This window comes from Macrotis lagotis, chromosome X (assembly GCF_037893015.1).
Source record: "Macrotis lagotis isolate mMagLag1 chromosome X, bilby.v1.9.chrom.fasta, whole genome shotgun sequence".
Classification (NCBI taxonomy): Eukaryota; Metazoa; Chordata; class Mammalia; order Peramelemorphia; family Peramelidae; genus Macrotis; species Macrotis lagotis.
The window spans coordinates 190,360,183-190,372,888 of NC_133666.1; the positions used below are offsets into that span (position 1 = coordinate 190,360,183).

The 12,706-nt window shown below is 36.9% G+C and overlaps 1 protein-coding gene across 1 annotated transcript in view; it reads right to left on the reverse strand.

Annotated features, from left to right (window-relative positions):
• LOC141500135 (band 4.1-like protein 4B) overlaps positions 1–12,706 on the reverse strand; it is a 143,924-nt gene that overhangs the window by 25,456 nt on the left and 105,762 nt on the right. The window contains exon 7 of the mRNA XM_074203072.1: positions 5,515–5,635. Coding sequence (XP_074059173.1) covers positions 5,515–5,635 — 121 coding nt within the window. The remainder of the gene's footprint in view (positions 1–5,514; positions 5,636–12,706) is intronic.

Consider the following 12,706-nt stretch of genomic DNA (forward strand, 5'->3'; position numbering starts at 1 on the left):
CTTTATCCACTACGCCACCTAGCCCCCCCAATAGTCCTTATCCTTAAAGAACTTACATTCTAATGGGTATGTGGTGACCAGGAAAAGAAATTATGATCTGGGAAACCAGGAACATGGTTAATAATAGGGCTGTACATGACACTCCTTTTTTTTCCCAGAGGCAATGGTACTGTTGATATAAGTACAATTCTCAAGACTAAGAGTGGGGTGTAGTCTAGAGTCTAGAGCTCATTGCCTCCCATGCATGGTCCAGTGGCACCAGGAGCGGAGCCAGGACAAAGCTTAGGTTGCATGGTCCCAGGGGGACTGCCAGAAACCAGAGCCTTCTCCTCCTAGCTTTGGAATCTGCTATAAACAAAGTGTTGCCTGAGGCAATGAGATGTTGATTGGTGGCCTGCTAATGAGTTTAAAATAGAACATAGAGGATGGAGAACAATATAGTTTGTTCTCCATCTACCAGATCAAGGCACCTCATCCCTCATACAGTACCACCTCCTTCATACATACTTATTATTTAAATAAAAGAAAGGGTTAGAAATGTTTGACCAGACTTTTCTAACAGTTAAACTGTGGGACAATGGGTTACAGACATTAATGTGATTGTGGTATCTTCAAGAGGACTCGCCTAATGTGCAGGCATGATGACTCAACATTTTCCATTAAAGAGAAAGATTTGTCAAGGTGTCATCAAACGAAGTTTGGGATATAGGACTAACCTCTTGGTTTGAATAAACCATTGTCTTCTATAATCTGCACCACAGAGAAACTCAAGCTAGATAGTTTGGTCTGGTTCAGTTTGGCATCAGTTAGGTTCTAAGGAATGAGGAAGCTGTTGTAATATTCATACTAGACATATTCCACTACCCCAATAATTTTGTTGATCATTGCTAGGAATAGGTTCAGAACAGAGGGAGTATTTTGGTCAGAGATCACAAAGACTGGCAAAGAAAGAGAAGAGAGAAAGAGCCAGCATAAGTATTTTGATTTACCCTGGATACTCAATAACCCTTTGTCATTTTCACTTGATTAGTGTTTCTGTGTTCATCACCTCTATTGACAGGGTCCCATTCCCTCTGATATAGGCATATGTCAAGACTATAACAGTTATTGACCTTGTTACATACAATCATTATTACCTTTTTTTTTTTTATTTTATCTTGTGCCTACAAGACTCAGCACAAGGAAACCTATCTAAATAGGCCATAGAACAAGTTCAGTTGTCAAAGATTCAAAATACATTTGAATATTCAGCTCTAAATCTATGGTTTAATACTTAATGCCTGAACACAGTAGATGCTTAATACATATTTCCTGATGGATTACTCTTTATTGAGTGATCCTATGATTTGGGAGATTGCCTCAGCTCTGAAACAGAGGAATTAGTGTTTACTCCAAAGTCAATGAAGAAGGGAAATCTATATCACTTTTTATCAACTCTAAATTATTGTAACCAAGTAAAGATCTTTCTTAATAAGAGTCTAAAGACCTAGAGAGTCAAGAGCATAGTTCAACAGACTACTAGACATACAAAATTTAATCATCATAATAGAAAACTGAATTTTAGAGAAAATGTAACACATAATCAATAAGAAGACAAGGTTTGGAATGCAGAAGCAGAATAAAATAAGATATAATTAAGCCAAAAGAAACAAACCCCTTTCCTGCAAAATGGAAATAGTTGGGAAGGTTTAAGAAATAAAATGGCATTATTATATGTATATTTTACCAAGAAAACTAGTATGATTCAAATGACACAGATTAGTATGGTCTCTGGACCTTAATTTCTTCATTAAAAAAATGAAGGTATCTTAAGTTGGAGAAAAAGAAAGGCAATAGATGTTAGCAGTAGCTCTAACAGACTGCTCTCCCATTTTGACATTTTGGTAGGAACCATCTAAAAATAGGGGCAGCTAGAGCTCAGGGCTTGGAATCAGGAAGTCTCATCTTCAAGAATTCAACTGGGGCAAATCACTTAACCCTCTTTGCCTCAGTTCCTCATCTATAAAATGAGTTGAAGAAGAAAATAGAAAATTATTTCAGTATTTCTGCCAAGTATAAAGAGTTGGATATGACTGAAACAACCCAATAAAAAGAATTTAAGGCTCCAGGCTGGTAGCCCTAACCTAAAGCTTTAAAAAAAATTCACTGAGGCTAAAAAGCTGGAAGAACAAGAGACCTCCATGGTGACTCTAGGAAGTCTATTTAGATAGGTTTCCTTGTGCTGAGTCTTGTAGGCACAAGATAGAATAAAAAAAGGGTAATAACGACTGTATGTAACAGGGTCAATAACTGTTATAGTCTTGACATATGCCTATATCAGAGGGAATGGGACCCTGTCAATAGAGGTGATGAACACAGAAACACTAATTCCAATAGAAAAGAAGGCCACTAAACCCAATATAAAGATCCCCATGGGCAGCAAATTCACCGAGGAAGCCCTATTAGAATAAACCATATCCTATTCTACTATATCTTTATTTATATAAAATATTCCCCAATTACACTTTAATCTGGTTTCTGTCACACTCGGGAGTGCTGAGGATATATGGATTAGAAGATCGCCAGGGTTTCTTCTCTAGTTCTGACTTTTTATATGAGTACTGAAGAGATGCTTTTTAAAATGCTAACAATGATCTCGTCTGAATCTTTTATATGATAATTTGAAATGCTGGAAAAATTTGACATGCTTTTAAAAGGAAATAAAATCATTTCTCAAAAAAAGTTTGTTATAAAAAAAATGACCTACCAATTTACATTCTGCAGATGATTTTATTAGATTTGCATTTTGTGGGGGAGTCTGAACTCCCAAGGCTACAGGTTAGGGTGACTGGCATAATTTGGGGCAAGAACTGTTGACAAAATGTCTTTTGATGCACCTGGCCTAGAGAATGGGTCCCAGGTCACTTTCACAATCAAAGAGCCCCCATCTCAACCTTGGAACCCCTGGCCCTTCAAGTGAATCAAAAAAACTGAATTCATTAAAGATGGAGCCCTTTGACTTTTCAAGACAGGTTAAATCTTCTATATCCTCACCACCAACATTCTCCAAATCATCTCCTTGCCCCACAACCTATATTTTAAGAAGACAGATAGACATCTAGTTAGATTCTAGGATGCATGACGGTTTGACACAAGGAACAAGATGTCCTCAATTTTTTCATGGTATGTTCTCAAATGTGAACTTAGTGTGACAGTCAGTCCTATAATTCAATAAAATGAGAACCACAGGTAAGTAGCCTATAGAAAACTTCCCAGAATAAAAATTTATATTTATATTGTATCATAAGGTTAATGCAACAAATTACACATGACAGCCCTCTGAGATAGGCAGCATTAGAATTATTATCTACATTTTACATCAAAGGGAACTGTCTCACAACTATTAAGAAATAGAAGAAGGGGACAGCTAGGTGGCACAGTGGACAGAGTACTGGCCCTGGAGTCAGGAGGACTCAAGTTCAAATCCGGCCTCAGACACTTAATAATTACCTAGCTGTGTGACCCTGGGCAAGACACTTAACCCCACTGCCTTGGCAAAAAAAAAAAAAAAAAAATAGAAGAGGTGAGATTCAAACCCTCAACTCCAGGCTCCAATTCTAGCACTCCTTTCTTTATATCATATTGTGTGAGATATATATATATATATACATATATATATATATATATATATATATGTATATATATATATATGTATATATAAACCTATAGCTTCTCTATTAAAATGAACTCTCCTCCATCCACCAAAAGATTCTTAATAAATTTTATTTTCAAATTCTTAGTTATACATAGAAAAAAAGGTAGCTATTGCATTAGGTCTCTGATTGGTTTTCACTCTATTCATTCAATAAGGATTTAATGAGCACATCCTAACAGCTACACAAGATGCCCTTTGAAGGCAATCTAAAGAAATCAATTGCAGGAAAGATGTCAACCAGTAGGTGAGATCCATTTTACAATACAGAAAGTACCTATAAATAAAAGTAGAGCAAAAGGAACCAACTCTGTTTCAGGTTGATCCCATATGTCAGTCAAAATGTTCTTCCAAAATGCAGTGATAAATAAGGAAGGGCATGAAGAAGATGGCCAGGTTCCAGATTTTCAAGTCATATATATTTATCATATGATTGCATTATTTAAATTCTGTTTGTGTGTGTGTGTGTGTGTGTGTGTGTGTGTGTGTGTGTGTGTGTGTGCATGAATTCCCAGATTATAGAAAGGGCAGTAAGACGATAATTCACATTTTACCTTGGGAAAGTCAATTTCTTCATTGAGCATGTCTCACATAATTAAAGAAAGAAGAGTCTAACTCCAATCTAACCCTATCTTTAGATTAGTACTAAAAATGTAGTTTTTAAAACTGAGATTAGAAATCTTTTGAAAGCTTCTAAAGCTTTATCAGCCAGTCACCCAATGAACTAGGGTTTACAGAGCATCTACCATATTTACAATATTATACAGATACCATGGAAGAAATCCTTGTCATCAAGGTTGTTTGTGGGCATAAGACTAAATAAATGTGAAAAAAAATACATGTGAAAGTACAATAAGACATTGTATAATTAAATCTAATATTGTGTAGTATAGAAGTGTTAGAGCAGTTAAACAAAAGACAGAGAGAACCATGGACTTGAGTTGTCAAGGAGGGCTTTCTGGAAGAGATGGAACTTGAGATAAACTTTGAAAGACAAAGGTGGCAAGGGCAATATAAAGAAAACATTCCAAGCAGGGGAAACAGCACAAGACAGGGAGCAAGAGAGAATAATGAGCAAGGAGTAAGAGGTGGCAGTGAGGAATGCAGACTCACCAGAGCAGAAGCAAGGGAGTAAGTAGTTAAGAAACAAATCTACACAGACAGGGTAATTCTAGGTCATGAAAAGCCTTGAAAGCTAGGCAGAGGAATTTAGGATTAATATGACTGGCAATCGGAAAACCACTCTATGATCTTAAGCAGAGAGATGAGATGCAAGCAATGTTTTTGGAGGCTTTGTCTGGTGGCAAGTTCATAAGATGGAGAGACCAGAGTCAGGAAGCAGCCAGGAGGATGTTGTAGTGATATCCAGGTGTGAGATGATAATGAGAGTCTGGATTGTGGTGGCAATTCACAGGAATGGACAATAACAAATCTAACACATATTTGAAGGGAAGGAAAAAAATAATTTGATGACAGCTTAGATCTAGAAGGGCTGAAGAATCAAAGATGACAACAAGGTTTCTAGCATGAAAAACTAAAAGAAAGAAAGGTGGTACCATGGACAAAAATGGAGGAGTTTGGAAAAAGATAATGAGTTTGAATTTGAATGTAGGGAATTTCAAGCAAGGTCACACCATTCAAATGGAAATAAAGGCAGCTGGAGATGCAGGACTGAAAGGTCAGGGATATAGATATAGACTAGATTTATAAGCAGAGCTGGTCTTATAAAAGCAGGGAAAAAACAAACTTTCATATACTTACATCCACCAAAAAAAGTTTTTTTTTAGACTGTGACTGAATACTAGACTTCAGCATAAAGGTACCTGAACTCTTTCCATTTTTGGAAGATATCAAACTCCATTGCCTCAGTCTGATTTGGAATAAATCGGAACTCGGACACTAGTTCAGGCGTGTGTTCCGGAAGTTCACACTCCCCAAGTTCCGCTGTAATTTTTCAAAGGGAAGAAAAAAAGAGAGATAACATTTAACAAGTTCAGTTACTACGATGACATACTGACATACTCCAAGATATTTCATATGACTAAATTTGCTGGGTGCCATTTTAAAACATTACATAACTTCGTTGTGACAAAATTTCATTTGTGAGTTACACAAATACCTGCATATATACATATGATTACCTTAAAGTCCACAGTAACTCTCATAGATGTAGATTGTTCTGGCTTTCTTTTTATCAACTTGAAATTGTCTCCAAGCATACACACACATTCTCTCTCTCTCTCTCTCTCTCTCTCTCTCACACACACACACACTCTCCCCTCATTCCCAATGTTCTGCACCATGGGTTACCCTTTTTCCTTTAGTGAGGCAAAGTGGTAGTAGAACTGAACTTGGAATTGAAAGACCTGGGTTTAAATCTCTTTGCCAGGATTACCTGTGTGACCTTGGACAAGTCACTTGACCTCTATGAAATTCAGTTTTCCTCAAGATTAAAATAGGGATTTTAGCATATGGCTATCTCACTAGGTTGATCTGAGAAAAAAAAGTAAGACAGAATAAGTAAAGTAGCATGGAAATTCAAGGTCATTATTCACAGTACAGGTATATTATTAGTATTCAACTGAAATGCCAACTGCTCATTGATATAAAAGTTTAATATATTCTTAAGTATGGGTGAGGGTAGCATTTCTACTTATAAAAACTGGTAAAGAATTTGGTGCATTTAGAAGAGAAAATAAATAAATGTGGAGCAGGAGAGAAAACCAATGATGGCTTGTAGGAACTGCTGCAGTAACTCAGACAGATGGCCCAGGAGTGGATAAGGCAGAGTATGGGGTGATAATGGGTCATGCAGCACCTGGAGGAAAAAGGAGGAGGGATCACTGCAAGAACAGATGCTACAGGCACAAACCTGTGGGAGTGGGGAAAGACAAAGCTCTGCACTGCATCTACTTGGTTCCAGTGGAAGAGGGTGTGAGAATCAGCGACCAGTTACAAGTGGGAATCTAGAAGCAAAAAGCTATCAGGAAGAAGCTGAAAAATAGAACACGATGGTGGACAGTAGGACTGAGAAGCAAGCTAAGGAAAGGGAGGGATTATTTTGTTTATTCTTTCTCTATTCAAGGTTAAAAGAGGGAAAGCAGCTTTGGAAGGGTAAGAGTGAATGGACCTCAAAGAGAATTCTTATGATGATGGGAGACAGAGGGGAAGAGAGCAATGAAAGGTTAGGTAAGTGGGTCTCTGGTTACTGTTTTAATCAGGATAAATATCTAAGAAACATATCTGATAATCTATTACTTCTTGACATAAGGAGTATGGCATAAATTGTAGTTAAAGAGAAAAATGTAGTTATTCATTTGGTGCTGAGAATGTAAGAGAATAAAAGGGTTAGGATGGCAGGAATAATTTTGAGGTGGCCACTCCCCTGTATATTCTTTCTAGGAAAAAAACAGAAGATAAAAGGGAACTTTGTGATTTGATCCATGACTTTGTGCTGTGTTAACAATCCTAACAAGTGTAGTGGACCATTTAGGGGATTGGCTTGTAGATATAAGATTGTGAAAATAATACTACTAGAAAAGGAGGAGGAAGTTAACCAGTTGCCAGTTACCTTTCACTTAAAGATAGAGGATAAACAATGTAAAGACTAACACTGCTTTCTGTGGAGGGTGGGGGAGGGAAGTGAGATTTGGGGAAACAATGTAAAGACTAACACTGCCTTCTGTGGGAGGGTAGGGGGAGGGAAGTGAGATTTGGGGGAAAAACTGTAAAATTCAAAAATAAATAAATAAATAATTTTTTTTTAAAAAGAAGATGATTAGAGTTGGCGTAAGTACAGTGGAGACAGCAGAGAATGCTCAAGGATGGACCATGGGCTCCATCTCACAAAACAGGAGATGAGCCTACACAATGGCGGCATCCAATGGACTATACTGGTTCAGCAATGAAGAACTTCAGCTTTGAAATGACAGAGAAATCCTTTCTGGGTTCCTATGGACTTGACATCTGGGATGACAGGAGTCATCCCAGGTTAATTAGTGTGCAAGGATCCATGTTTTGGGTCCTTGCTAAAGGGCATGAATGACCAAAATGGCTAATCCCTTTGTTCCAGTGACAGAGTTGGCTACATCAAAGATGAAGGATGCTGTCTGACTTAAAATTTTTATTCTCTCCAGTTCAACCTCCCAGGTTGGCCCCAAATCCTTCACCTCTGATTGTTAGAAGGGCCTCATCTATTTAAAGGTACGTTTGTCCAATTTGAGATCAGAGGAATCTAGAAGATTCCAACTGATCTGGAAGAGTCACCCCCCTCAGTGGACTACATAAAAGAGTTGGAAGGAAAGCTCCTCCCTCTCTCTTCCTAAGATAGGCTCTTTGTTGGGACACATTCAATATCAACTCTCTGTTGGACTTCCAGTAGCTGGAGAGAGGAATCTCTCTCCCTTCCCTTTCTTGTCTGGCAACAATGGCAACTATGCATACATGGAAATGAGAATATGCACTTGTCGAAGCAAGGCTGAAACTGGATCTCAAATTTCCGACTGCTTCTTCTGCTCTTGTTTCTTTCATGGTCACAGCTGACCTAATAATGATCCTAACATGGATGCGTCAAGCCTTGGCAGCTCAAGAAGTCAAGAATTCCTCAACGCTAACTTGCAATAGGGAGATCTTGACCTTAAGAGGTGGATGCCAAGGTTAGAAACCGCTGCTCATGTTCAGCCACCTGTATTCAGAGAAAGAAACTCAACAGAGAGGCTCCCAAAAATCTGAAATCCATTTAGCCTTGTCTAGGCAAGAACAAATTCTCACCAGCATGTTTTCCTGTCTCAGTTTCCTCAACTGTAAAACAGCACCTTCCATCACAGAGCTATTGTGAGGATAAAATGAAATTATTTCTAAAACTTTTAGCATAGTGTCTAGATTATGGTAGACATTTAATAAATTCCTATTCACTTCCCTTCCCCATCATGTGTACACAGTCATCACTGCTGCAGGGGATGTGGGAGGGAAGGGAGAAAGATCCCCTCTCTAGGCACTAGAGCTTTGAAGGAGAGATGGTTTTGGTTGTGTCCTAATAAAGGACCAAAAAGAAGGAAGAGCTCTTCTTTCCATTCCCTCAACTAGCCTAAGTCAGCCTACTACTCCATTAAAAGGGAAGTAGTACCGCATCCAAATTCAGATGCCAACCCTCCTTGATACAACTACCCCTAGCCACAGGCACAATGGGACCAATCAAAAAGGAGCTCATCATGAGGGTCTTTTAATAAAAGTTGAGGTGGCTCCCATCATCCCAAAGGTCTAGTCCATGAGGAAAGTCAGTTCATTCCAAAGCCAGTGCTGTGCCAGAGAACATGTGAGCCATTAGAAGAGAACAGCATGCATGCCCATTCCTAAACCTGGACAGCCCCTGGGGAACCAGAGGAACATTGGAATTAATGAAACAAAAGAGAAAAGAAAATGATAACAAGAAGTCTACTCCAGAAAGATGTGATCATTTAGAAAAATGAAAAATACAAGAATGTAAAAAAACACTGATTTTTAAATCAAAGGCATATAAAAAGAAAAAATCAAAGTAAGGAAAAGAGGAATTCAAAGAATGCCTTCAAATTAGAATTTTGAAGATACTAATTAAGGCTCTTGAGGCATAAGTCTGAAGAACCTCTTATCTCAAGATGGGCAGAGCTCACCATTAATTGAATGAGACCCTCCTAACAATCTGAGGAAAGGAATTTGGGTTCAACCTGGGAGGCTGGGACTGAGAGGATAAAAATTTTAAACCAGTCAGCATCTTGTAGCAGAATAATTCCCATTCTAAGTTATCCAGGTCGGGGATTGCCTTGGCTTACATGCTTTTCTAGTGCCCTAGATTCTTCTTCCTCTTTTTCTGAGCAGTGAATGGGTCTACTTGACCAGATATGAATTCCCTTTGTTCTGTGTCCTCATTGTTCCATGACTGAATTCTCCCCCCCCAATGGCTCAAGTTCAAGGTAGATCAAACACTAGAGGTACCATACATATAGATATAAATTTACTTAGAAACATTTACCTCAAAGACAAACATCCTTAACTTATTTTATAACCTTTTTACATTGGGAATATCACATATACTATAAAAATCACAGTCCTAACCATCAATTTGAACACACACACACACACACACACACACACACTTATATATATATATATATCCATATTATATATGGTACCTTTTCATACTATTATAATTACTGAAAAAGGAGGTGCATCCACTGCCATATTACTGCTCAGAACATCTATGACTTTCCAGACCAAAATTCCCATCCCTTGACTACCATTCTCCTATATGTGCTTTATCCTCCTATTAGGATATAAACTCCAAGAGTTAAAAAGTTTTTTTATCTAGCACACATAGGCAACTTGATAATGCATATTTGTTACTTTTGGCATAATTTTCCTAACATACAAAAAAAAGGGATAATATCTTTCAGGATTGTTTTGAGGTTCAATTTTATATAACATAATGCACATACAATTTGTATACAATTATTTTTAAACTTTAAAGCACCTTATAAATATGAATATTATATTTTTAAAGTTTGTTCTATATCAGTTCTGGTTCTAGAAGTCACAGAAGAATGACTTTAAAACATAACTCTTTGGAAAGGGGGGAAAAAATGTAACTAAGAAGTAGCAAGTAAGAATAAAGGGAATAGGGGAGAGGAAGAAGTGACCACAGAAAACAATAAAACTGATCCAGGAGCTGACAATGCCAATTTTCCAGGATATTAGTCATTTATGATTTTGACAACAGGATATACAGCCTTGTTAATGTGGGGCTTTTTAGACAGGCCATATATCTAGCTCATAAAAGGATAAAAGCATGATCAATAAAGATTTATTAAAAGTTTGTGTTGTGGGGAGAAGGGTGGTTCTCCTGTATGAAATAGAAGGCAACTGGGGAGAATTCTCAAATTTCTTATGTCCACATTGAAAATATGGTAAGAAGGGGCAGCTAGGTGGTGTAGTGGATAAAGCACCAGCCCTGGAGTCAGGAGTACCTGGATTCAAATACGGTCTCAAACACTTAATAATTACCTAGCTGTGTGGCCTTGGGCAAGCCACTTAACCCCATTTGCCTTGCAAAAACCTAAAAAAACCAAACAAACAAAAGAAAATATGGTAAGAACAAAATGACAAAAACAAGAGAGATTAAAGAAAGGAAAGACATAAGTTAATGGAAATGAAAATGAATGAAAAATGAAGAGTAATGAAATAATAAAAGAAAATGAAAAGAATTAAGGAAGGTTCGAAGGAGAGACAACATGGTGAAATGGGAAAAGCATTGGACTAGAAGTTTAAAAAGACTGGTTCAAAATTTATTGGTTTTCCAGAAGGGGGAGAAATCTAAAAAAATTCTGAGGCTTAGGTTTAATTGTAAAATGGAGATAACATGTGGATTTTCCAACCCACAGGTTGTTGTGAAGCAAATCAGTGCCCAATATTATTCATGAACTTCTACTACAACAATACCAAGTAGATATTTGTTCCTAGAAACTTTACTGGGTAATCAGTAAAAAAAAAGATGAATGGGGATGAATGAAAAATAAAAACAAAGTAATATATAAAGAAAGTAAATCAGAGTCTAGTTATTTATGATTTAAAGGTCAATTGGTTTTTTTTTAAATCACAGGATCTCAGATTTGATGGAACTTCAGAAATCATTTGCCCCAACTTGTCCCAAAGCAGGATATTCTTATCTAACCCCAGCAAATGAATATTTAGTCATTTTTTGAAGGCTTCCAGTGTATGGAAATTGCTATCTTTCAAGGCAGTCCATTCCATTTTTGAACAGCAGTAATGAAGGTTTTCTTATACTGAACTGAAATGTCATTCACTGTTAACATGGAACCTCTTGTGCTAGCTCTTCTCTCTAATCTCCCTTCCACATGAAAATCTTTTAAGAGACTATAGGAAATAGAAATGTCATAAACAGTATTTTATATAGTAGCAGTTAGGAAAAACTTATTAACTAATCACCAAATCAGCACTTATCCAAAAGAAGGGAGAAGTTAGGAAGAGAGAGCAATAGCCTCTGAAAATACAATGAAAAATTTTTTTGCTGCCATCTGACAAAAATTATGGGGGAAGAGCTATAAAAAGTTTATGGAATCTTGTTAAAATGAATGAGGAAATGGGAAGCAAGAACAAAGAATTAAGATCTTAGACATAAATGCTCTCTGAGAAAATAAAAGAACCAAAGCATAAATATGTAAAATCATCACAAGAGGCTCTGTTGAGAAGAAAGTTCAGTATAAACTAAGAAAGGGGGCAAAAATGGGAGGAAAAAGGGGAATAGGGAAAGGAAAATTTGAGTTCACTATATTTATAAGTAGACAAGTTTTTGTTCATTTTTCCCCCCTGGTTTGGTTGAGAGAAAAGAATAGTGAACATAGAAATACATTAAATAATTTATATTACTCAACCCCTACCTAACCTGTGGCAATTTCCTTTTGTGAATAATTTTAACAAACAGTTCAGTGATCTGGCTTAAACAATCCTTATAAAGGGGGATGGATTAGATGACCTATTAAAAGCCCCTCTAAATTTCACTTTCTATTTTTTTCTTCTTGTTTACTGAAGTATTGTGGGACTTGGTACATTTTCATGTGAACTATATTTGATGTTGAGGGGTACTTCTTTAAAATATTGGCATTGGGCAGCTAGGTGGCATAGTGGATAAAGCACCGGCCTTTGAGTCAGGAGTACCTGGGTTCAAATCCGGTCTCAGACACTTAATAATTACCTAGCTGTGTGGCCTTGGGCAAGCCACTTAACAATCCCATTTGCCTTGCAAAAAAAAAAAAACCCTAAAAAAAAAACACCCTAAAATATTGGCATCAAATCAATATAAACTTAAAATATTTATTCTTATTTTTAAAAATAATTCAATTAATATCTGACATTAATGCAGAAGTTTTAAGATTTACAAAACACTTTAAATGTTTTATTTCCAAAAAATTAAATATATATGTATATATGTATATGTATATGTATATTTTATGCATCACTGCACTG